The 24,036-nt window shown below is 39.3% G+C and overlaps 2 protein-coding genes across 4 annotated transcripts in view; one reads left to right on the forward strand and one right to left on the reverse strand.

Moving 5' to 3' along the window:
* Window positions 1–24,036, forward strand: part of Itga4 (integrin subunit alpha 4) — a 76,894-nt gene that overhangs the window by 37,233 nt on the left and 15,625 nt on the right. Inside the window, exons 16-17 of the mRNA XM_013122725.3 lie at window positions 11,815–11,964; window positions 13,790–13,866. Coding sequence (XP_012978179.1) covers window positions 11,815–11,964; window positions 13,790–13,866 — 227 coding nt within the window. The remainder of the gene's footprint in view (window positions 1–11,814; window positions 11,965–13,789; window positions 13,867–24,036) is intronic.
* The window catches only part of Cerkl (ceramide kinase like), a 123,621-nt gene continuing 104,968 nt past the window's right edge, over window positions 5,384–24,036 (reverse strand). Inside the window, exons 14-15 of one of the 3 annotated variants that reach the window (XR_005877233.1) lie at window positions 21,166–21,377; window positions 14,069–14,873 (exon numbers count right to left, since the gene is read on the reverse strand). The gene's annotated coding sequence lies outside the window, so the exon portion shown is untranslated. Of the gene's footprint in view, window positions 5,833–14,068; window positions 14,874–21,165; window positions 21,378–24,036 lie in introns of those variants that run through there. The other 2 variants (XR_005877235.1, XR_005877234.1) reach the window with 2 other exon arrangements.

Genomic DNA, 24,036 nt, shown 5'->3' on the forward strand with positions numbered 1-24,036 from the left:
GTTTATGGATGATAGGTTACCAGCACTGACACAGAAAATGCAGTAGGGTGGAAGTGATGTTTCCATCAAAGGCAGTGGTAATAGATGGATTAAGAGATGTTTGTAGACAGAGTCTATGGTGTTTACTAACAGATACTATATCAGAAACTTGAAAAAGAGAGTCATCAAGATAACTACCGAGTGATTAGCCAAGCAACTAGATACATCATTTCTCTCAATTCAGACAAAATATTGCAAAAGAAACAACTTTTGCTTGGAACCTTCCACTGCTCAGTTGTGAACTTGCTGAGATTCACCTTTTGCCTTCTCAAATTAATATTAGTTAATCATTGGTGTATACTAATCCATACTTGGAGATGGGCCAGAGGAATACCTGTCATCATCAATATCCAGTGCCTTAATAGTAATAGGTTCTATTAAAATCATGAGTCCCACATGTCTATCTGTGCAGTAGATTGTGTTAGCTTTCTGTTGCTGTAACAAAATACCTGAGATGGATCAAATTATAGGAAGAAAAGCATATTTTGACTTATGGTTTCATTGCATGGTTGTCCAGCTCCAGTGTTTGTGAGCCTAGGATGAAACAGAGCATATTGGCAGAAGATGAGTGTAAATTGCTCAGCTCATGAGAACCTATGAAACACAGCCTCTTGCTCTCCAGGAAGAAGGACTAGGAGGAAGGGCCTGAAAGCAAAAGAGGCCCAGGATCTACCCCTTTGAATTAAGGCCTCTCTGCTCAATTTCCACTAGTCCATCAAAACTGGGAAACCATAAAAGAATTAGACTGCTGATGAGATCAGAATCCATATGACCCAGTTTCATCCAGATGTACCACTCTGTACATTGCTGCACTAGAGACCAAACTCAACAAATGAGCTTTCAAGGGCATGGAAGAACTGACCCATAATACCTTAAGCTCTGATATTTCTGAAATCTTGGTTTTTAAATGAACATAGTTTAATTTGTCATGTAAGCCTTTTATATAATTTTAAAGTTCATTTTCTTGCCATAATCATTATTTCAAGAGTTATTAGTGTTTTATTTGTATTATCTTTCACAATTGCTTGCAGTTTTGAGCAACATGTATATATAGTTTAATGATGTGTTATTTGCAAAGAAGTTAAATTTTAAGCACAGAATAATATCAGCTGGTCCACATATCAATATATTTCTGTTTTAAGGCTAACTACCAGCAAACTGTATAACTTAAGTTATACTGTGGCATTCTAGTTGCGGACTGAGTGTTTTAACTCAAATTAATTCCTTAATAGATGGCAGGGATTTTGAAGGAGAACACTATCTTTCCAATAGTTCTGTTTCTGTAATTTTGTTACAGAGGGCACAAAAATCAATAAACATTTAGCAGTTTTCTAGATGTTGTATTATATGTGCATTTAAAAACTTCTCTTTTTTTGGTGAGTCAATAAGTTTTATTGGGACTGCTGCAGGAATATTGGTAAGGGGTTACTTATAGGAGCAGAAATTACTCAAAGACAGTTAGATTACCAATGCCCATCCTAACAAGGGTGACAGATCACACAAGCTGAGAAACCTTGACACACTCCACAGTCACACACAGCTCAAAAAGTCAGAGAGTGCGTAGCAGACTTTCTTTTGGGTCACCAACCAGCTCCCAAATCATAACACAGAGACTTATTAGTTATGAGTGATCGCCCTTATCTTTTGCTTGTCCCACCAGTTCTTACAACTTAAATTAACCTGTTATTCTTTATCTGCATTTGCCTCAAGGTTTTTTGCCTTTCTTTCCATCTGTACATCCTATCTGTGTCTGGCTAGCTGGTGGCTGCCTGGCTGGCTGGCTCCAGGTGGCTCCATCTCATCCTTTGTTCTTTTCCCTCCCCTTTCTCTCCTTGAGACAAAATTCCTTCTCCTACTTATTCTCTCTGCCCACCAGCCCCACCTATCTCTTTAGCTATTTCCTAGATATTAGTCATTCAGCTTTTTATTAGGCCATTCAGGTGACTCAGGCAGGCAAGGTAAAATAGCAACATATATTCACATAGTTAAACAAATGTAATACATCTTTACATAATTAAACAAATACAGCATAAACAAAATTAGCACTTCTTTACCTAGTTAAAATAATATCCCATAACAAGAGTGTCCTTTTCAGTTACTTCAATTGACCTAAGCCCCTTCTAGGCAATCAATAGGTTTCTGCTTTTTTCCTGGTCTAAGGATGAGCTGATCCAATTTGCTTCAAAACATGCTTTCCACCGTCATGTTCTGCCTCCTCACAGTGGGCCCAGGAGCAAAAGAATCAAGTGATCATCAACTGAGATCTCTGAAACAGGGATTCACACTGTTTTCTAATACTTTGTAGGAACTATGAAAAATGACTCAAACATGAAAGAACACATCTTTTTGGTTTTTTTTTACCTTTTCTGTTTCTTTTTTATCTTTTATTTAATTTAAATTAGAAACAAGATTGCTTGACATGTCAATCCTAGCTCACTCACCCTTCCCTCCTACCCCAACCCACTACCCCATCTCCTCTCCATTCCCCAAAGAGGGTGAGGACCTCCATGGGGAATCTTCAAAATCTGTCTTATCATCCCAGGCAAGGCCTAGACCCTCCCCCATGTGTCCAGGCTGAGATAGCATTCCTCCATGTGGAATGGGCTCCCAAAGTTCATTTGTACCCCAGGGCTAAATACTGATCTACTATCTAAGACCCCATAGATTGCCTAGGCTTCCTTGTGACCAGGTGTTGAATAACTTTCCTCTGATACTGAAACACTGTATCCTGCAGCAAAGTTCCTTAAGACAGAAATTCAGCAACTCAAATAGTCTCAGAAAGTCCCTGAAGTGGACCAGATATACTAGGTCACACCCTCCTCAGAATAAAGAACAAAGACCACTAAGATTCACCTTTAGAGGAACCAAGCTGAAAAGAAGACTGTCAGACAAGACAAGCTAAAAGAATTCTTTAAGAGAAAACTGGAGAGCTGGGCGTTGGTGCACACCTTTAGTCCCAGCACTAGGGAGGCAGAGTGAGTTCCAGGCCAGACTGGTCTACAGAGTGAGTTCCAGGACAGCCTCCAAAGCACAAAGCAATACAAAGAAACTCTGGAGAGAGAGAGAGAGAGAGAGAGAGAGAGAGAGAGAGAGAGACAGAGACAGAGACAGAGACAGAGACAGAGAGACAGAGAGAGAGAGACAGAGACAGAGACAGAGAGAGACAGAGACAGAGACAGAGACAGAGACAGAGACAGAGACAGGCAGAGAGAGACAAAGACACAGACAGAGAGAAATAGAATCTTAGAGTCTTAGAGTGGGTACCTTTTCTCCAAATGCTGGTGCCCAGATATCTGAAAGTTCAGTATTGTATCCATTTAGAATCTTTCTTTTATTGTTATTTATTTATTCATTTATTTATTTTTATTTCACCAGCATTTTTAAAAATTTCAATTAGAAACAAGTTTGCTTCACACATCAATCCCAGCTACCTCTCCCTCTCCTCCTCTCCCGCCCCCCTCCAATCCTCCCCCCAACCCCTCACCCATCCCCAGTCCACTCTAAAAGGACTGTGGGGCCCTTCATGGGTGATTTACAAAGTCTCTCATATCATCCGGAGCAGGGCCTAGGCCTTCCCCCAAGTGTCCAGGCTGAGACAGCATCCCTCCACTCGGAATGGGCTCCCAAAGTCCATGTGTATGACAGGGATAAATCCTGATCTATTGCCCGGGGCCCCAAAGAATGCCGAGGCTCCTCACTGACACCCACATTCAGGGGGTCTGTATCAGTTCCATGCTGGCCTCTCAGCTATCAGTCTGGGGTCCATGAGCTCCCCCTTGTTTAGGTCAGCTGTTTCTGTGGTTTCACCTGCCAAGTCTTAAACCCTTTGCTCATCACTCCTCCCTCCTGCACCTGGTTTCCAGGCATTCAGTTCAGTGTTTAGCTGTGGGTGTCTGCCTCTGCTTCCTTCAGCCACTGGATGAAGGCTCTAGGATGGCACACAAGGAAGTCGTCAATCACATTATCAGGCAAGGGCATTTAAGGTAGCCTCTCCACTACTGGTTATATGGCCAGTTGGTGTCATCCTCGTAGGTTTCTGGACATCTCACTAGTGCCAGATCTCTCTTCAAACCGATAATGGCTCTTTCTATTATGGTATCTCTCATCCTGCTCTCCTCTATTCATACTCTGACTCAAATTTCCTGCTCCCCCATGTCCTCGTCTCCCCTCCTCTTCACCCCCTCTCTTTCTCCCAGCTTCTCCCCCCTCACCCCATGCTCCCAATCCCTTCAGAAGATTCTGTCCTGTTCCCCTTCTCTGGGTTCCCCTTCTCTTAGGGTCCACCCTGTTTCTCAGACTCTCTGGCTATGGGATTGTGGGCTGGCACTCCCCTGTTTCATGCCTAAAATGCATATATGAGTGAGTACATACCATGTTTGTCTTTTTGTGACTGTGTTACCTCACTCAGGATGGTTTCTTCTAGTGCCATCCATTTGCCTGCAAATTTCAAGGTTACATTGTTTTTTTCCACTGAGTAGTACTCCATTGTGTAGATGTACCACATTTTATCTATCCAGAATTCAGTTGAGAGGCATCTAGGTTGCTTTAGAATCTTTCTAAAGTAGACTTGTATGGTAGCCCAGAGATGAGAGAAACAAAGTCATAGGAAGATGATTAAGCAAAGGTAGCAGTTTCTTTGGGGCATAATGAAAATGCTCGTGTGCGTGCGAGTGTGTGTGCACGCGCGCGCGCACGCGCGCGCACACAAGCTACAGTGGTTGAATCAGTCTGAATACTAAAGTCCTAGAGTTTTACACTTTAGTGGCATTATTTACTTTACATGTGACTTATTTATCAACAAAGACATTAAAAAAATCTTCGTAGGCCTCTCCAGTGCTAATAACATGGCCCTCCTTCTCCTGAACACATGCATGAATGTGTTAGAATAATTATGCTCACACATCTGTGTGGATTCATGATTGATAGACTGACAGAGGTACTGACTTATCTTCAAATATTTTGACTCTGCATGTGCACAATGGGCCCATGAATAAATATCTTCAAATGTTTATATCTTGACATAAAATTTAACTTTATGTTTTGACCAGCTCCATTTAAGAACTTCCTCATGTAGGTAAGTGCATTGAGAGGATATGGACCTACAATTTAATTCTCAAGTTAATCAGACATACAGAATTTTATGAAAGAGAAAGAATTCAGACTGGCTAATTTTAGGTATGAGCTAATTTGCATCTTTGTGGGTACTATTTTATGAAAAGTCACATAAAATATGGCTTTTAATTTTCAATATTTTTAACATAATAGCACTTGTCAGTTCAAATATAAACTTTTAGGCAAATTCCCCAAATACTTATCCCTCCAAACACTTACTCTGACTCTCTAAGACATTTTAAATATTTTATTTAGCCTCTGTCTTTAGGTGGGGCAGATGAAGTTTAAAAAGCGTGGTTTTCTTACAAAAGCACACACGCATTTCATATATTATGAGAAAGCATAATTAATAGCTAATTAGGATAATGAAAGTACTATACACCAGCTGTAGAGAAGACCTCATGGAAGATTAGTATGAATTACATAACATATGATTTAGTCAAAGCAAGCTTGTTGAGAAGAATTAAAACAGTGGACATGTGGAGGGACATTCAATGGCTGTCTAGTTCCTATGTCCAGGGAATAATAAAATCAAGTTTGCTATTGTGACATTCAGGGCTTCAAGCTGTTCCATTTTCACAAGCAGATAACTTGGGATTTTGGTTTTGATTTGCAGCATTATGATATGGTCAAGGTTTCCTGTTGAGAGGATCATTCACCAAGTAATTTAATAAAGAACATCTGGAGATAAAAGAATAAAAAAGTAATCAATATCTTGAACACTTAGTTCAGGCTCCAGCTCTCTCAGGTGCCATTGGTTACTATAAATCTAATAGTTACTAAAACACCATTTTCTCTTTTTTTATCAATATATGTGTTTATTTTAATTAGAAACATGCATGCTTCACATGTTAATCCCAGCTCCCTCTCCCACCCCTCCTCCCTTGTGCCTCCAGCAGCTCACCCAAACCCACACCCAAACCCCACATCATTCCCCAGGGAGGGTGAGGCCCTCCTTGGGGGGAGGTCTCCAGAGTCTGGCCCTATCCCATGTGACCAGGCTGAGAGCATCTCTCCATGTGGAATGGGCTCCCAAAGATCATTCATACGCCATAGTAAACACTGATCTACTACCTAAGGCCCCAGAGATTTCTGAGGCCTCCTCACTGACACTAAATTCATGGAGTCTGGAGTTGGCCTCTCAGCCATCAGTCTGGGGTTCAAGAGCTCTGCCTTGTCTGGTCAGCTGTGTTTGTGGGTTTTACCAGTACCGTCTTGACCCCTTTGTTCATTACTAATCCATCTCTGTCACTGAGTTTCAGGAGTTAAGTTCAGTGTTTAGCTGTGGGTATCTGTCTCTGCTTCCATTAGTCTCTGGATGAAGGTCCTAGGATGGTGTATAAGGTAGTCATCAACCTTATCATCAGGGAGGGGCTATTAAGGTAGTCTCTCCACTATTGCTTAGTTTGCCAGTGGGCGTTATCCTTGTAGAATCTGTAAATCTCACTAGTATTAGCTCTCTCCTCAAACCTATAATGACTCAATCTCTTATTGTATCTCTCATCCTGCTTTCCTCTATTTTTACTCCGACTCAACCTTCCTGTTCCCCCCATACCTTCTTCTCCCCTCCTCTTATCCCTCTCTCTTTTTCCTGGTTTCCTCTCCCCTCCCCAGATGTTCCCAATATGCTCAGGAGATCTTGCCTTTTTCCACTTCTCTGGGGTATCATGCATGTCTCTTGGGAATCTCCCTGTTTCCCAGACTCACTGGCACTGGGATTGTAGGCTGACATTCCCCTGATCCATGTCTAAAATCCATATGTGAGTGAGTACATACCATGTTTGTCTTTTTGTGACTGTGTTACCTCACTCAGGATGGTTTCTTCTAGTGCCATCCATTTGCCTGCAAATTTCAAGATTCCATTGTTTTTTTCCACTGAGTAGTATTCCATTGTGTAAATGTACCACATTTTCTCTATCCACTTTTCAGTTGTGGGGCATCTAGGTTGCTTCCAGGATCTGGCTATTACAAATAATGCTGCCATGAACATAGTGGAGCAGACATCCTTGTTGTATGAATGGGTATCTTTTGGGTATATGCCTAAGAGTGGAATTGTTGGACCTTGTAGTAGATCGAGTCCCATTTCCTGAGGAATCTCCATACTTATTTCCAAAGTGGCTGTTCAAGTTTGCACTCCCACCAGCAATGGACAAGTGTTCCCCTTTCTCCACATCTTCTCAAGCATAAACTGTCCTTGGACAACACCATTTTATATTTAATGTTCTTTTAGTGATAATAGTTCCACTTATTTTACACCTCCAAATGTTTCTTTACATTTATTAAACTAAATTTCAGTATTTGATTGGCTGAGTCATATAGCTACATTTGAAGTAATATATGTGGTATACTGTAACATCTAGGTATTTTACATACATTATGCAATCTAACCATCCCAGTAGTATGCAGACATTACCAGCATCATTGACACTGTCATTTTCAGATAATGTAGCAAAGCATTAAGAAGGTAAATAACCTGGACAAGGTTATACATATTGTAATGGAACCTGTTTCAGGGTCTCTAGGTTCTTGTCTTTTTGAAGTAAACAATTCAGTTGAGAGCAGAGACACTTTAAGTGTAAGTTTATTTAACAAAGTAAAGCTAAGTTTTCACTCCAAAAAGAGACTGGAGAAAGCTCCTCCAGAGGAGGTCTAACAGCCCAGTGTGTTTGGACTGTGGATTTTTAAGAAGCTTTTGTGAATATTTAGGGGATGGGTGGCTACTCAAGGGTAAAGTAACTCTTCTACTATCACAAATCATAATGGGCCAGGTTGCTCCTTAGAATATTTTCCCATGATCCTCTAAAAGCCCATATTAGAGATCCAAACCATGACATAAATGACTCCATAATGAAGCCGAGGTCTTTTGAAGATCATCCCTTCATTACTGCACAATTGTAGTAAAATGCCCTGGATCTCTTGTTCTGATACAGTGGTAGCAACTTACCTCCATCATGAATGGCATTTAACCAAGAGACATTCTAATATCAGAAGAAGACATAGCTACCAAATTTCAGCTATCACATCTTATGTCTAATTCCTGTTTTAAACAGCTTGAAGATCTTATGAATGTCTGTCAGTTAAAACTTTTTTTTTAATCGAAGCTTTATCATGAAAGCTGTTATGGGTTTTGTCTACCTTTTCCAGTTGTACAGTTCTACCTCTCAGATTCTATCTAACAGACCCAAGATTTGAACACTAATTTTCTACCTTTAGACTATATATTTTTTCCATTTTTAAAATTTTATTTAAATTAGAAACAAGCTTGCTTGGCATGTCAATCCCAGCTGTCTCACCCTCCCCTCCTCTCCTACCCCCCCTCCCCTACCAACCTCCCACCCCATTCCTCTTCTGTCCCCAGGGAGGGTGAAGTCCTCCATGGGGGATCTTCAAAGTCTGTCTTATTATCCCAGGCAGGAACTAGGCCCTCCCCCATGTGTCCAGGCTGAGACAGTTTCCCTCCATGTGGAATGGGCTCCCGAAGTCCATCCGTATTCCAGGGCTAAATACTGATCTACTATACAACGCCCCATTGATTGCCCAGGCCTCCTCACTGACACCCACGTTCAGGAGGTCTAGATCAGTCCCATGCTGACCTCTCAGTCACCAGTCTGTGGTCCAAGGGCTCCCTGTTGTTCAGGTCAGCTGCCTCTGTGGGTTTCAACAGTCCAGTCTTGACTCCTTTGCTAATCACTCCTCCCTCTCTGCAACTGGTTCCAGGAGTTCAGTTCAGTGTTTAGCTGTGGGTATCTGCCTCTGCTTCCATCAGCCACTGGATGAAGGCTCCATAATGGCATATAAGGTAGTCATCAATCTCATTATCGAGGGAGGGCATTTAAGGTAGTCGCTCCACTATTGGTTAGTTTGCCAGTTGGTGTTATCCTTGTAGATCTCTGAAAATCTCCTTAATGCCAGATCTCTTCTCAAACCTATAGTGGATCCTTGACTCAACCTTTCTGCTTCCCCATGTCCTCCTCTCCTCTCCTCTTCTCCCCCTCTCTTTCTCCATGCTTCCTCTCCCCTCCTCTCACCCCATGTTCCCAATCCCCTCAGGAGATCCAGTCCCATTCCCCTTCTCTGGGGTACTATGCATATCTCTCTTATGTAGACCATATATTTTTAAGCATAATATATGAGTATCAAAAATGTGAATAAAAGATGAAACAGTTGTATCATTTCCTGTTATAATTGTGAAAAAGGCATTAAATAAATGCAACCTTTCATGTAGTATGTGCCACCTTTATAAATTTATTAAATTGATGTTATCATGTGAATAATACAGCAATACTCTTAAAAATAGGTTTTATCTTACCCATTAAGTACTGTTGATTGCTAGCTCACTAAAAACAAGTCTTTTAATTTGCTTTTAGAAAAATGATCTTTAAGCTGTGTTTCAATAGTGAAATGACCATATATAAATAAAACCTGGACCACTAATGTTACACAGTAGGAGAATCAGGAATTCAGACACAATATTTTAGTAGAGGATAATGTGAGGAGACAAGGAAGCCTTGAAAGCATGTGTAAAGAGCAGATGAAGTATTGAGTGAATACATGTTGTTGACATTGTCATACCCATGCCAAGGACTCAATGACTTAGACCCATGGGAATGGCGAAGCCTTCTTCATGTGGGTCAAGCCTTGAAACTGGCAAAACTTTCTTCTGGTCCATGTGAAACAGTTGACAGTGTGTGCAAGTGTATGTATTTATAAACAACTGACCTACGTATATAAAAATTATCAACATCATCTTCCTCCTCACACATGTTCATAACCTGAAACTGCTGGCTCATAGAGACTAGCTACCTCTGTGCTGGGCATGATAAATGCACTGAGGTTCCCAGTTATTGTATGGTTGGCACCACTCCATCAGAGTACATAGCCCACCTGACCCCAGAGTTTTTGTACATGTGATGAGAGTCTCTGCCTTCTTCATTCCCTCACTGTGCCTGCTATGTCTATCCTTGGAGCCATGTCTCTCTGTCTTGGGTGAACATAATTGAGTTCCTTGAATGGCTGAGAAAAAATTTGCTGAATGTCTTTCTTAAAATGGAACTTGTAAGTTGAAAAGGACATAGGATGTTTGAGTCAGTCTGAGCTTGACATTTAAATGGTTCATATGACAGACACCAAAGTCTGTGCCCATTCTTAAAATTATTTTCTAGATATAGTAACAATTCTATGCCAAGAAAAATGAAGACTACACATGGATTTTCTACATTGCCCTTGTATATGTGGACTGTATTAGTTCATTAAAAACAGCCTTCTTAAATTCTGAGATTATTTTTAATTTTAGCTTTTGTTGTGCTTAACATGCTTGTATATACTGGTCTTTAACATGTCCTTTATCATGTAATGTTCAGTTGACTTCTGTTATAAATGCTCATGTGTTGCTTTGTTAGTAAAATCTCATTAGCCTCTCCAGATGAGGAGAAAGTGATAGCTACCTGCCCAGGTGTTTCATATCTTCTATTTTTTTCTAGTGTGTCTTGAGCAAGCAACAATATACTTTGTATCTTACTTCACTCTCATGAATGTGTTCTTGATTCCTGGATAACTTTTGAATCTATTGTACTATTAATTTCATTGAATGCCAAGTGCTTTCAGGTTATTTCTACCTGATTAGATTATTTCCATTTATACATATATCAGATATTAACTTTGAAATGAGATGTCATAATTTTCATGAAGATAGTAACAAATATGAAATTGGAAACACAATAAAAATATTCTAAGTCATGAGAAATATTCCAAAAAGAGATAAAACTAATGTATGCCTGTAGAAATAAATATTAAAATATAAGAAACGACAATGAATTGAAATAAACACATGAGCTGTGTCATTGGAGACATAGTAAAATGAATATTAACTTAATTATTCAAAAGTGTCTTTCTTACCACCTAGCAATAAGAATAAACACAGAAGTACTATGTAGAAATCAGGAAACTACTACACATGAAAGAATTCTTTGCAAAGCAAAATGAATTTCTTAATGGTTACTACTACTGTGTGGTTGATAAATAAACCTGTAAATTTTTTTATGAACCATAAAAACACAGAAAACAATGAAACCACACGATAAGAAAATTCAATAAACTTAGAAGTATAAAGCTAACAATCTTTCCTATATTACCAGGCTTGATGTTAGAATACAGGGGGAAAATGTCATTATGATAAATAGCAAAAAAAGGAAATTTAGTAATAAATACGAAGTCAGATGAATAAAACGGAATACAAAGTCTTCTAAGAGCTTTAAGGAAATCTTATTGAGAGACATTATTTCTCTATAAGCATTACATGTAATAAAAGTATTGAGGAGATTTTTGAAATTATTTACGGAGTGTATAAATGAAAAATGTTTATATTACAATGCCAAGCTACAACAATTGTAGAGATTAGCATGAAAGGCAAAGTGCTGAAACGCGGACTTTTGAAACTATTATCAGACAGTACTAGTTTTCCACTTTATACTCTTTGTGTTGTCATAAGCAACAGAGGTATTTCTGTAGGGCAAAAAGAACACACATTCCAAGCTTTTTGAATCAATTCTGCTAAAACAAGGGTTTTGTATTTCTGTCTTGACTTTTAGAAGAATAGAATTTTTTGCATCTTTTTAAATTCATGTTTGATTTTTAATTTGAGCATATGGTTTGCAATTCCCTTAGAAAGATGTGAGAGACATCCTCACTCCTATTCAGGTTGAGGCAGCTTACCACCTTGGGCGTCATGTGATTGCCAAAAGAAACACAGTGGAATTCCCACCACTTCAGCCAATCCTCCAGCAGAAGAAAGAAAAAGACGTGATTAGAAAAACGGTATGAGTCTTTTCTTGTGTTTAAGACATTATGTAACATAACTGAAGATTTTTCAAGTATTACAAAATTCATTGAAATGTGCCTGAATTGTTTAGAAATTTTTGTGGATTGTTAATTGTTGGTGAAAATAGATTTAAAATATGTCTCTCCCAGTCTCTCTGTCTCTATATCTGTCTTCCTCTCTGTTTATATCTCGTGTGTGTGTGTGTGTGTGTGTGTGTGTGTGTGTGTGTTTAATAGTCCCTTTGGGATATTCAACTAATGTATTTGAACTTTCATTTATCAACAAGAGTACCTTCCTGTGTATAAATATTTATGTAAAACATGTGTAAGTTTTTTTCTCCTTGAAAATGAATTACTCAAAAGAAACCATGTTGGACATTGGTTTGTCTTTTATTTATTTATTTATTTATTATTTTTTGGTTTTTACGAGACAGGGTTTCTCTGTATTGTTTTCGGGGCTGTCGGTCCATCCCAGCCTCGAACTCACAGAGATCCGCCTGCCTCTGCCTCCTGAGTGCTGGAATTTCTCTTTTAAAAACTGCATGGTGTATTTTTGGCCATATCTCAGTAACAACAGCATTTTAAGACAAACCCTGAATTCTGGCCAGTGAGATGCTCTTTTTTCCTAAAGTGTTCTCAAGTATTTCAGTTTTGCTGATAATACTTTTGTTCCTGGGAGTCCCAGTGTCAAGACCTTAACTGTCTAACAGTATAGATGTAGTTGACAGGATGCATTAGAACACACTCAAAAGCTCTCATTAAAGCATGCGCTGATGGCAGATAGAAACTCACTGCTATCTAGTCTAGAATACTTGAGCAAATTAAGATAACAGCTTAAGAGCAAATTTCCGAAGTCTTACATGAAAATATTTATGTGAGTCAGTTGGAATTTTTAAAAATTCTATTGAACTTCAGTTTTCAATACCAACTATTTTCTAGTGTTTTCAATAATTTAAATGCCAATACTGTAAACACACAGGAGGAAATATTAGCAATTTGTAATCGTCATGTTAGAACCATGTGCTCTCCAATTAGGAAGAGCAGAATGAAAATCATACTGACTTAATCATTTGGGGGAACAGTTATATTTCAACTTCCCCATGTGTGGGCTGACTATGCTGTCATGCCATGGAACTATTCACTTCCCACGTTGTGTGCATTGTTCCTCCTTTGGCTTTCTAGATTTCCCCTTTTATTTGCATCTTTCCCCCTTCTTCACTTATTCCTATTGTCTTGAATTATTTCCTTTCATTGTTTTTACATAGTGCATTCCTCAGGTTTACCTGAGTAGTATATACATACCCTGTAGTGCTCATGGATCCTTTCAAATGATTATAGCTTAATAAATTGAAAAAAACTTCATGACAAGCTATTATTTAATTTTGTTCAATGTTCCCACAAAGTTATGCCTTCCAGTTTCTATATATAGCTGTAATCTTGGATGTAATTCACTATCCATCATGTACTAAAATAGGGTAGATGTTGTACTTCTGTGTAACAAATTTGATCAGAATAGAGCAGGAGAAAGTGAGGGGAAAGCAGATTAAAGATTTTTTTGAGTTGATATTCCAAATATTTGCATAGCGTTTTTAATATAATTTATCAAAGCTTATTAACTTGACATATTTAAGCCTGGAATCTACTAGGGGAACTGAGTTTCTTTAGCTCTGAAACTATGGACCTTCTGACCAGTTCTCGGATTGAACCTTGGGGGAGGCATAAGTTATAATTCGATGTGTGATTTTTATTTTTGTCAAGCACAGGTGCCTTGTTCTTTGAATACATAGAAATTGAAATAAATGTTGTAATGTTTTATTTCCAGATAAACTTTGCAAGGTTTTGTGCCTATGAAAATTGTTCTGCTGATCTGCAAGTTTCTGCAAAAATTGGATTTTTGAAGTAAGTCTATTTTACTCTGTTGGTCATCAGAAGTGCATAAAGAGCAAATGTGTGTGGGTTCCAGTGAGAGAGGAACTAACCTGTGAATGTTGGAATCATAAAATTCTACAAAGTGACAATGTTTTGTTGTGGGGTACTAAATGACGCCTATGGCATTCATAGCATTAACATTGTTTTAAAGAAAGAAGGCATATGAGTGGCCTTAAGGTTTTTATGAAGTATGCTTTAATTTTTTTCCTTGTAACTCAGAAGGTATTTAAGGATTTAATTGCACCTTTGGATATCATTTTCATAGTCATAGTTATGTTTTAATGTTTGTTAAGTGCCTGGTAATAAGAGTTTTACTGGAAAAAATTAACTTCATTGCACAATGGTTAGCAACTCAAACTGATATGCAAAATAGTATATTTTGACAAATTTTAGAAAAGTAAACTAATTTGTTTTTGAATTTGTAGGATGATAAACAGAGTAACAAGAGGGTAAATGTACTTAGAGTAGCATCTGGCATAAAGCAGGAACTGGATAAAAAGGGATGTCTAGTGTTACATTATAATGGAAAATAAGCCTGTGAAATTATATATCATGTAGAGGTTCCCTATATTCAGATTGTTTTACACATCTGTGGGCCAGGGGAAACGAAAGAAGGACACAAGGGTGCAGTAGTGACAGGGCAGGGGAGTGAGAACTTATTCAGGAGGTGGGACATAAGGAAGCCAGAGCTACTTGGAACACGTTCAATTCGGTGAATGTACTAACTCATTTTATGTCAACTTAATGCAAGGAAGGGTCATTTGGGGAAAGTGAATGACAGTTGAGAAAATGCCTTTATCAGACTGGCTTGGAGGCAAGCCCGTGGTGCTCTTTCTTGACTGACTGATTGATGCGGGAGGGGCGGGTGGCTCTAGGTGCTTAAGAACACAGGCTGAACAAGCCGCTTCTCCATAGATTCTGCATCAGTTCTTGCTCCCAGGTTCTCCTCTCGAGTTCCCTAGATGATGGACTGCAAGCTGTGAGATGAAATTGATTATGGTCATGGTCTTTTGTCACAAAGATAGGAACCTTGACTAAGAATATGGGGCTTTGGTACATAGCTCTCTACTTGAAATTCACTCTCAACATCACATTTAAAATTCCCTCTATATATTAGAGACCCATGAGCTTGCATAGCGAGAAGAAATGTGAGTTTTACAGAATGAACAATTGCTCAAATGTTGGGAGTCCTTTTATTTAAAGAGCTTAAATACAAAGGAACCCTTTTGGAAACTATAAAAGAGTTTTCAGAGAACTAAGCCCTGATGCATAACCAGTGGGGGATTTTTTTTAAAAGGTGCCATTAATATTACCATCCCACATCAAGATAAGATAGCATAATGATGGGAAGGGCCATAGAGTTTGCATCTAAAATGCAGAAGGAAAGTGTCAGTGGCAAATTTTAAGATGGAAATCTCAGGGCAGTAGTAGTTAAATGGCAGGACTGGTGATTAAAGCAATACTGGACACAACTGACAGGTTTGTTTGCTTGTTTTTTTTTTACATACTCCCCCTCCTTCCCTACCTTCCTTCCTTCCTTCCTTCTTTCCTTCCTTCCTTCCTCCCTCCCTCTTTGGTTTTGTTTCTTTGGTGATTTTTGAGGCAGGGTCTTGCTATGTAGCTCTGGGTGTCCTGGAGTTCACTGTGTAGACCAGGCTAGCTTTGAACTCACAGCCATTTGCCTGTTTCTGGCCCCCAGGTGTTGGGATTTAAAGCATGTGCCTGGCTTCTATGTGTTTCTTGATTGTGATTTATTTAATCATGAAAAGGTGCAGCAGTGCAGGTCAGAGGCCAAGAAAGGATAATCAAAGTGGGTAACCTTTGGGTTAAATCCCAAAGGATGCTTTTCAGTTCCTTCTTGAATTTACCCTGGTGCACCTGGCAGTCCTTCACTTCACCTGACAGAGCTCTTTCTCTTTTTTCTCCTTGACCAGATCCTGCTGTGTTTCCTCTTCTAGCCTCCCCACAGTTGTGTTCAGATCATCTATGATTCCCATTCATGGCCAACCCATTCACACGTGACCATACTTTTCCTGGGTAACCTCACTTATAACTATGACTTTTCCTGGCCTCCCCATACTGCCTGTGCCAAAATCAGTGCCTTTGAGTATCACATCCAATGGTCTGTTGTCTGGCAGGCATTAAGAGTATCCCATAGATTGATTCTGACTAGTCATTAATCAGGAATGGTGTAGCTGTTACTTAATTCCCTGAGCTAGAAACCTAGATTTCAACCTTTATTTATTTATTTTTTATCCTTGAGATCATATAGGTGGACTTTTCTGTCCTACCAGCTAGTTACTCCCAAAATAACCACACACAGACTTAATATTAATTATAAAGGCTTGGCTGACAGTTTAGGTTCATTTTTATCTAGCTCTTATAACTTAAATTAATACATTTTTATTAATCTGTGTACTGCCCGAGGCTCATTTACCTCATGTATGTACTTCCCATCGTGCTTACTCTGCATCTGACTGGCGGCTTCTGCAACTCTGCCCTTCTTCCCAGTGTCCTTCTTGTCTATCTCTCCTGCCCAATCTCTTCTTGCCCAGTTATAGGCCAGTCAGTTCTTTATTAACCCATGAGAGTAATACACATTCACAGTGTACAAAGATTGTTCCACAGCAAGATCCTATCAGTTATTAAGATTTAAATTACTGCTGCTTAATGGTATTGTCTATTGTCTGTCTTCTCTCTCCCCCTCCTTCTCTCTCTCCCTCTCCCTCTCCGTCTCCCTCTCTATCTCTCTCTCCCTCTCCTTGTTCCTTTCCTTCTCTCTTCCCCTTTCCTCCCTTTCCTCCTTCTCTCTACCCTGGTAAATGATAAGGATTCAGTAGCTCATTTTAGACTTAAAATTTAAACTCCTCCATTCTGTTTCTCACCACTACCCAAGGTCTCTTTGTCATCAGTGGAAGAAGGCTTACTATTGTTTGACCACGATATATATTCTCATACTGTCATTTTCTCATTTTTCCTATTCAGCTACCTAATGAATCTGCATCTAAACCTTAGCATTTCCAAGAGACAGATATCTCTGTCTCCGGCTCCTTACCCCTAGACCTTTCTGTACACCTAAGCCTATGACACAGTGCACACTGCATTGCCTTTCTCCACACCTCCCTGGAATCTGCTCTAAGGCAAGGCCTGTCCTCATGTTTGCATTTCTCGGAGCCTAACAGGATGCTTGGACAACAGGGGGTGACTAACAGAGGTTTCCTAGGAATGGAACAGGAGTTCCAACAGAGGTAGCATATAACACACTAGACTTACAAGTAGAAGAGATAGCCTTGGGAATGAGTTAAGACTCACCCTAGCTTGAGCTAAGAAGCCAGGAAAGGTAATTGGTTGCTTCCTTGCAGTTGTGGAAGGAAGAAAAGTATAGAAAAGCTATGAAAATTCAAGTCCATATATGGTGACTGAAGACTTCGGGGATAGTTTGGGGGAATGGAGGATCCAATACAACTGTGATCAAGTAGGAAAGAGCAGAAAGCTTGATGCACAGTGCTGAAGACCTTTGCTGGGGAAGAGCATGGATTTTTCTCAGTCAGGCAATGCCAGCGTAGCCATGAGCATCTACAGTGGAGGGGAAAGGAGTCCTTAACTTGATTGGTAAATGAACCTGATGCTTATAAATGATTAGCTGACCCACTCCAGTAACTGAAAAACAGTGATTAGTAATTGCTTTGTACTGTAAACAGAGCATAGTGTGACGGTGTGATTCTATTAGTTGGACAACCTGTAATTTTCCATTTGTGTATTTTTTTTCTTAGATGTGCAGGGATTTAGGTATATCAGACTTTGATAAAAGTTGCACAGGTGAATTTGTGGAGCAGGAGTTTCTCGTAACCATAAATAAACAGTGTTTCCAATAACTTTTCATTGCAAATCTCCTAGTTCATGAGAAAATGAAATTTCAAAGCTTTTATGAAAATGTCACTAAGAAAGTTTTCAATTTACTCAGATAACATGGAATTATTAATTTTCTATTTTCTTGCAAGCATTGTCTCTTTAACATTTTTAATTGGAAGTATTTTTCCAACTAAAGATCAAACCTGTTATTTTAAACAGTAGCTGGCCAAGTGTAAGGTGGTGTTCCTTAGGATGTGCTCTTGAGTCATGTCCAGGACAATACCCACAATACCTAATGGAAATGCATATCCTAACACCCCAGAAAGGTCTCATTGATATCTATGGGACTCAAGCAAGAAACAATCTCTATGAGCAGAGTTATAAGTTCACTTTTTAAAGTTGATAGAGAATTCAGACATGCATATGTGTTTTGATCAAGTTCACCCTTTTTCTCCCTCCAGCTCCTTCTCTACCCCACCAATATTCCTTCCAGATTTCGTGTGTTCTCTTTTTATGTCTTTTTCTAACACATGTAGTCCACTTTGTGCAGCCAGTATGTGCTTGGGTATAATACCATACACTGGAGCAGGGGCTGCATTGCTGAATAGAGCTGATTCTCCCTCTTACAGAAGTCATTTTTGTTGTTGTTAATAACTCTTCAGCCAAGGGTAGGACTTTATATTCCCACTTTCCCCATCCATGTTGGGATTTTATCTGGCTTGATCTTCTGTATGTAGTCAAAATTGCTGTCAGTTCATATGTGCAATTGCCCTGTTGTATCCAGAAAACACTATTTATCTGTAGTCCTCCACTGCCTCTGCTTCTTAAAGTCTTTCTGTGCTCCCTCTTACGAAGTGATTTCTGAGTCTTGGGAGAAGATAGTGTGATACTGATGTCTCATTTAGGTCTGAGAAGTCTTCCATACCTTATTCTCTATAGGTTGTGAGTTTCTGGGCTCATCACCATCTACTGCAAAAGAAGCTTCTCTGGTAGAGGGTGAGGGATGTTCTGATATATGGGTATAAGGATTTGTCTTTTGAGAATTTGTTAAATACAATGTTCATTTAGTAGAATAATACTAATAGGTTCTTCCCTAGGTCCTATGATATACCTGGTCCTTGGGTTCTTGGCCCCAGTGCCAGGCTTAATTTCCATTTTATGAAGTGAACCTCAAATCCAATCAGAAGAATGGTTGGTTTTCCCATAACACCCGTCACTGTGAAAGCTAGCCAATAGGGATGAGGTTCCAGGTCAGTAATAGATTGACAATAGAATCTTACTATCAAGTTTTGGTGATAACCAAGAGTAATGGTAATGCCTGTAATATTTTAAGGTCTAGGGGAACCCGCTGACCAAAAATTCCAGAAACAATAACTACTTCTGTTATTGAGCCTTTATTTGTTGGCATAGGTATATCTGCAAGAGGAATTGCCCTCTAGCTATAGGATAACTCTTCCCACATCTATGTATGCATTTTAGGAAACTTCTGCAGTAATAGGCTACCATTTGGCTTTTTCAAAGGTTTTTAGTGGTACCCCTCCTCCACCCTGTCCTCTCATTCCTACCCCACTTAACCCTTCTTGATCCATTATTTTCTTTTCTTTCTTTTTTTTTTTTTTTTTGGTTTTTCGAGACAGGGTTTCTCTGTATTGTTTTGGAGGCTATCGGTCCAGCCCAGCCTCGAACTCACAGAGATCCGCCTGTCTCTGCCTCCTGAGTGCTGGGATCAAAGGCGTGCGCCACCACCGCCGGGCTGATCCATTATTTTCTATAAGTCTTTATCACGCTGAAACCAGGGGAGCAATGTAGTGATGAAAACTTTCACATGGGTGGTTGAAGTGAATAGGTTCAACTCTTACATTCACCGTTTTAACAACAGGGTAGCCTTTCAAGAGAAGCTTATTAGCCTCCCCTTTCTTTGCCATAAAATAGTAGAAATTGTGCCTTCTTTATAGGCTGTTTTAATTTTTAAGATGCACATAATGCAAATGATTAGTTCAAAGCCTGGTATATGTGGGAGTTCAACAAAAGGGGCTGCTGTCTTTGGAATGCTATTAATTCCACTGTAAAGCAGTAGACACTAGTCCTTTTGCATCAATTCGAAAAGTTACAAACTATGTTTATGGAGTTAATGATAACTCATTTGAGGTATGTGCAAATGAGAACTCTTCTAATTAAGTTTTCAGAGCTACACTGAAAGTTCTTGACAACTGTGTTTTGAGTAAGTTATTCTGTGTCAGACAAAAATACAGCGTATCTCCATGTAGGTGTTTTCTCTCCTTTCTCAGTAACAGTCTGCAAATTGGGGCCATATGTTGTATGCCTTCTTCTGGCTGTACCTCTGCTGGCACTAATGGAATTATGTGTCCCAGATCTAGAAGCCTGTTTATGTAAATGCATTTACTCACTAAAGAACACGAGTTTCTGATGCCTACAATAATAAACTGCTCAGGATATGATAAGTGGTGCTGATTCACATCCCCTCCTGAAGTCTATTCCTGCGTGTTCAAACTCCTGGGACAATAAACCAGACAGAGGGGTTACCATAGTAAAATAACAGTGAGAAAACATGATGTTATAACAACCACAATAGCTGGTATTAACCATCAAGAAGGAGTTTACAGTCAGACCTTTCATATAGGTCAGGATGTAGATGACCTGTTTGTTTTGATAATAGTTAGGAGTAACAAAGTATTTGACAAATCCTGACTCACAGAAATCTATTAGGCATAATGTCAGCAAGGGAGTGTCAGTTGCAGGTCTCTTATGCAGCTAGGAAGCCTGAGCATAGATGGTTGTTTTTCGTGTTCCTTTGGCTCTTTTAACATTGTAATACTTTAACCCTAACATTCCCATAAAGAAAAAGGGTGCTAAAATAAAATGTTGTTTGCTTGTTTTGCTTTTTCCTTTTGGAGACTTTTCACAAAAGATAGCCCTTGTATGCCTATCCCTAAATTTATAAGCATGAATTGCCCCAAACCTGTTATGGTGCAGGAATAATGGAATCCTTTTGATGATATTAGATATCAGGCTTCATTCCCCAAAACTGAACTAGAAACTCATCTTCTGTAATAGCAAGGGGTGTGGCCTGCTGCTTGAATAATCTGGGGTTCTGTTAGCAGCAAGTGGGGAACTCCCTGGTGAGCAGACAGTAAGTAGTGAATGGTACCTGACATCATGCTTCTTTTTTTTAAACTTCTCAAAGGGCTAATCTAATAGAACTGTCTTTTCAAAAATAAATAAGCTACAGAGACCAAATTGATTTTATGAAGAAAGACTATACTGACAATACTAAGGTTTTGAGAACATCTTGTAAAATCCAACCATGTTCACTGAGAGAAAATGTAGAGCCTGGTGTTATAGTTTTCTGGTTTCCTCTTTCATTTATTAAGTTATGATTCTGTGTGTGCACAGTACCTGGGTTTGTGTCAGTTATGTGGACTCTAGGCGGCAGCTTTGTAAATTTCAAGCCTGCATTATGCATGTTTTAATGAAGAACGAGCTGTGAGTCCCGGGAAAGCCTCTGTTTTAGTTGTGCCACCCGTCCAGATGTGCAGCTGGCTCTACATCATGTCATGAACAATGCCGGCTGGTGTCTTTCCAATGGCATCTTGTGACAGAATCAAAATCTGTGGTGAGGTGCACATCAACAAAAGAGTAGAGTTAGAACTGTGGTTAATCGTGCAAAGTAGCTTAAAATGAAAACTAAACCAGGAGTCTTGCTGACAACGTGAGCCCAGCGCTGCTCTGATCAGCTGCTGTCCCCGAAGCTGCCTGTGCATGCCATGCTTCCACCTTCTGTTACTTGTCGAAGTGCCAGCTTCTCTCCCAAAGGTGTTCAGTGACTAATGCTTTGGTTCCAAGCCAGAATATTTTATGAACATCTATTTCTAAGCAGCTCTTGTACAAGTCTTAATTAAACTTTAATGTCAAGCTGAAGTTTACTTTTAGAGAACCTTGAAAGTCCCGTTAGTTGTAACACGATGATAGAGCAGTAGGGAGAAGGCAGCATGGCTCTCTTCTCACCATTTAACATGCACCGCCAAGAAGATGTACACTGGCTAAGCCCACAGGCTCACAACATGGGCAAACCGTATCACCCCCTAAGTGCTGGGGTAGCCCATTAGCACTCAGTCAAATTTCTCCAAGATGAAATGATAGCCAGGACAAGAATGACAACTGTTACTTATTACATGTTCTTTATGGTGTTTCTCAAATCCAAGACTCAAAAAGGAAAAGTGATTCACATAGGGTATCCTTTATTTCTTCCTCTTCTTTTGTGTGGGTGCTACGGGGCCGGGGGTTAAAACCCTGGGGGCTGAATTACTTTCTCCACTTCTACATGGTTCCTAAGAAGAAAGCCTATAGCCTCTGCCAGCTGAAATAAAGGAAGCCTCTGTTGAATTCAGAATGGATCCAGGCATGTTGATGCAGACATGCAGTCACAGCACTCAGGAGCATGGGATGGGATCATAAGTTCAAGGCCAGCCTGGCTTACATATTGATCACACATAAGAATGGGAATAACTCCTAGAGTGGATCATAGACATTTGTAAACACTGATTAAATTAATTTTTATTTATGAAGCTTTGAACAAAGGAAACTACATTCAAAATCATGGTTACAGAAAAGGATTACATACTCTCTAATCCCATATATATAAAATGTAAAACTAGGCAAAACTAGGGTAGTAGATTTTAAATGTTAGTGGTTTGGGCAGTAACTGGGAAGGAGGCCCCCATGTATTTTGTATGTGGATAGTGTTTTTTTTTTTTTGGTTTGGGTACCAGCTTCATACATGTATTCATTTTATCAAAGTTAATGAGATGTGCCTTAGGATGTTTGCTTCTTTCTACACAAACAGCTTTGATATGAGGAAGTATCAGACTAGATGGGGTGGAATTTTTATGCTGTAAGTGAGTGCTCCAGTTTTGTAGAAATATGTTATTGGGGTTTTAAGTGTCGAGGAAGGGTTCTCAGCTACAATTTTGTTTATCTGATGTTCAGAATAGTTAATGATTTTGGAAAATAATTTTCCCTTCCAGTACTGATTTTGCTTGAGTTATATTGTGTCATTAGTCTAGTTCATCTCAGGAGCATACTTGGATATGCACTAGAGTATAGATCACATGACTGCATAGTGTTGGATATTAAGTTTCTTAGGGAGACATTTGAAGTATCTGCATCATTTTAGAACAGACAAGCATACCCTCAAACTACAATTTCACATACTGTATGTTGACGATTTCATAAGACTTTAGAAGTGAATAACATAGCCAATACTTTTGTTGGCTTTATATTTATCTCTTGAATGTAACTCAGTCCTTTTCACCCGAAACTCGTTTTTTTTTTTAACCCAGTAACTATATTTCTAGGCTCACAGGAAATTCAGATATTAATGATCCAGTTTCTTGCTTCCGTGAAAATTTAGACTAGTGGTGAGAGAAACTGACTTGACATTGTAAATTATGTTTCTCCGTGTCTCCTGGGTGTTAACTACTGTTTAAGCTAACCCTCAGGATCAAGTACAAGCTAAGCTGGTGCACAAAGGGAGGAGATTATCAAGGTGGAGAGAGCGTGGAGGAAGTCAGCAAGCATCTTTGCTTAGGCTGCTGTCTGTAGGTAGATGCAACTAAGACAAAGGGATGTCCCAGGCAGTGGAAAGTGAGGCAAAGGCAGACCCTCCAGGGCTGCAGGATCATTCTGAAAAGTGGCAGTGCTTCTCTCTTTCAAAATCACTCGCACTGCCCGGCATTGTGTAGTTGACTTGATAGCCAGGAGAGAATGAATGTGAAACAGAGGTAAAATTGACACTGACTCCAAAATGGTCATATTTTTATTTTCAAAAGGATCTTGAAGAGTAGCAAACCTGAACATCAGATAAATAGAAAAGCAAAGAATAGCAATGCCTTTCCTGCCTTTGACAAAAGTAGGTCTTTGCCTCCTGTCCATGGAGGCATTCCCAAGTATTTCTAATAGTTGTTTTCAGTTATTTAGAAATATGTTCCTTATCTTTCTTGTATGGTGGGGAAATGCATTTTAACAACATTCTTTATGAGACAGTGATGGTGGCCGACTTACTACTTGGAGATGTAGATGGAGTACAACTGAGGGATTCACCCATCTCCAAGTATTAGCTTTAAATCAGAGATCTGAAATGTGTTCTTAAAGTATCCCTTTATGCCTCTTGTTGTTAAACTGTCTCCACCTGGTTGCTTCGGCATATAGCCTTCTCCAGTTTGAATTAATTAATCTAGTTTTTCTAATTTTGGAATTACTTGATGATGG

Source organism: Mesocricetus auratus, unplaced genomic scaffold (assembly GCF_017639785.1).
Source record: "Mesocricetus auratus isolate SY011 unplaced genomic scaffold, BCM_Maur_2.0 Super-Scaffold_100004, whole genome shotgun sequence".
In the NCBI taxonomy this organism is placed as follows: Eukaryota; Metazoa; Chordata; class Mammalia; order Rodentia; family Cricetidae; genus Mesocricetus; species Mesocricetus auratus.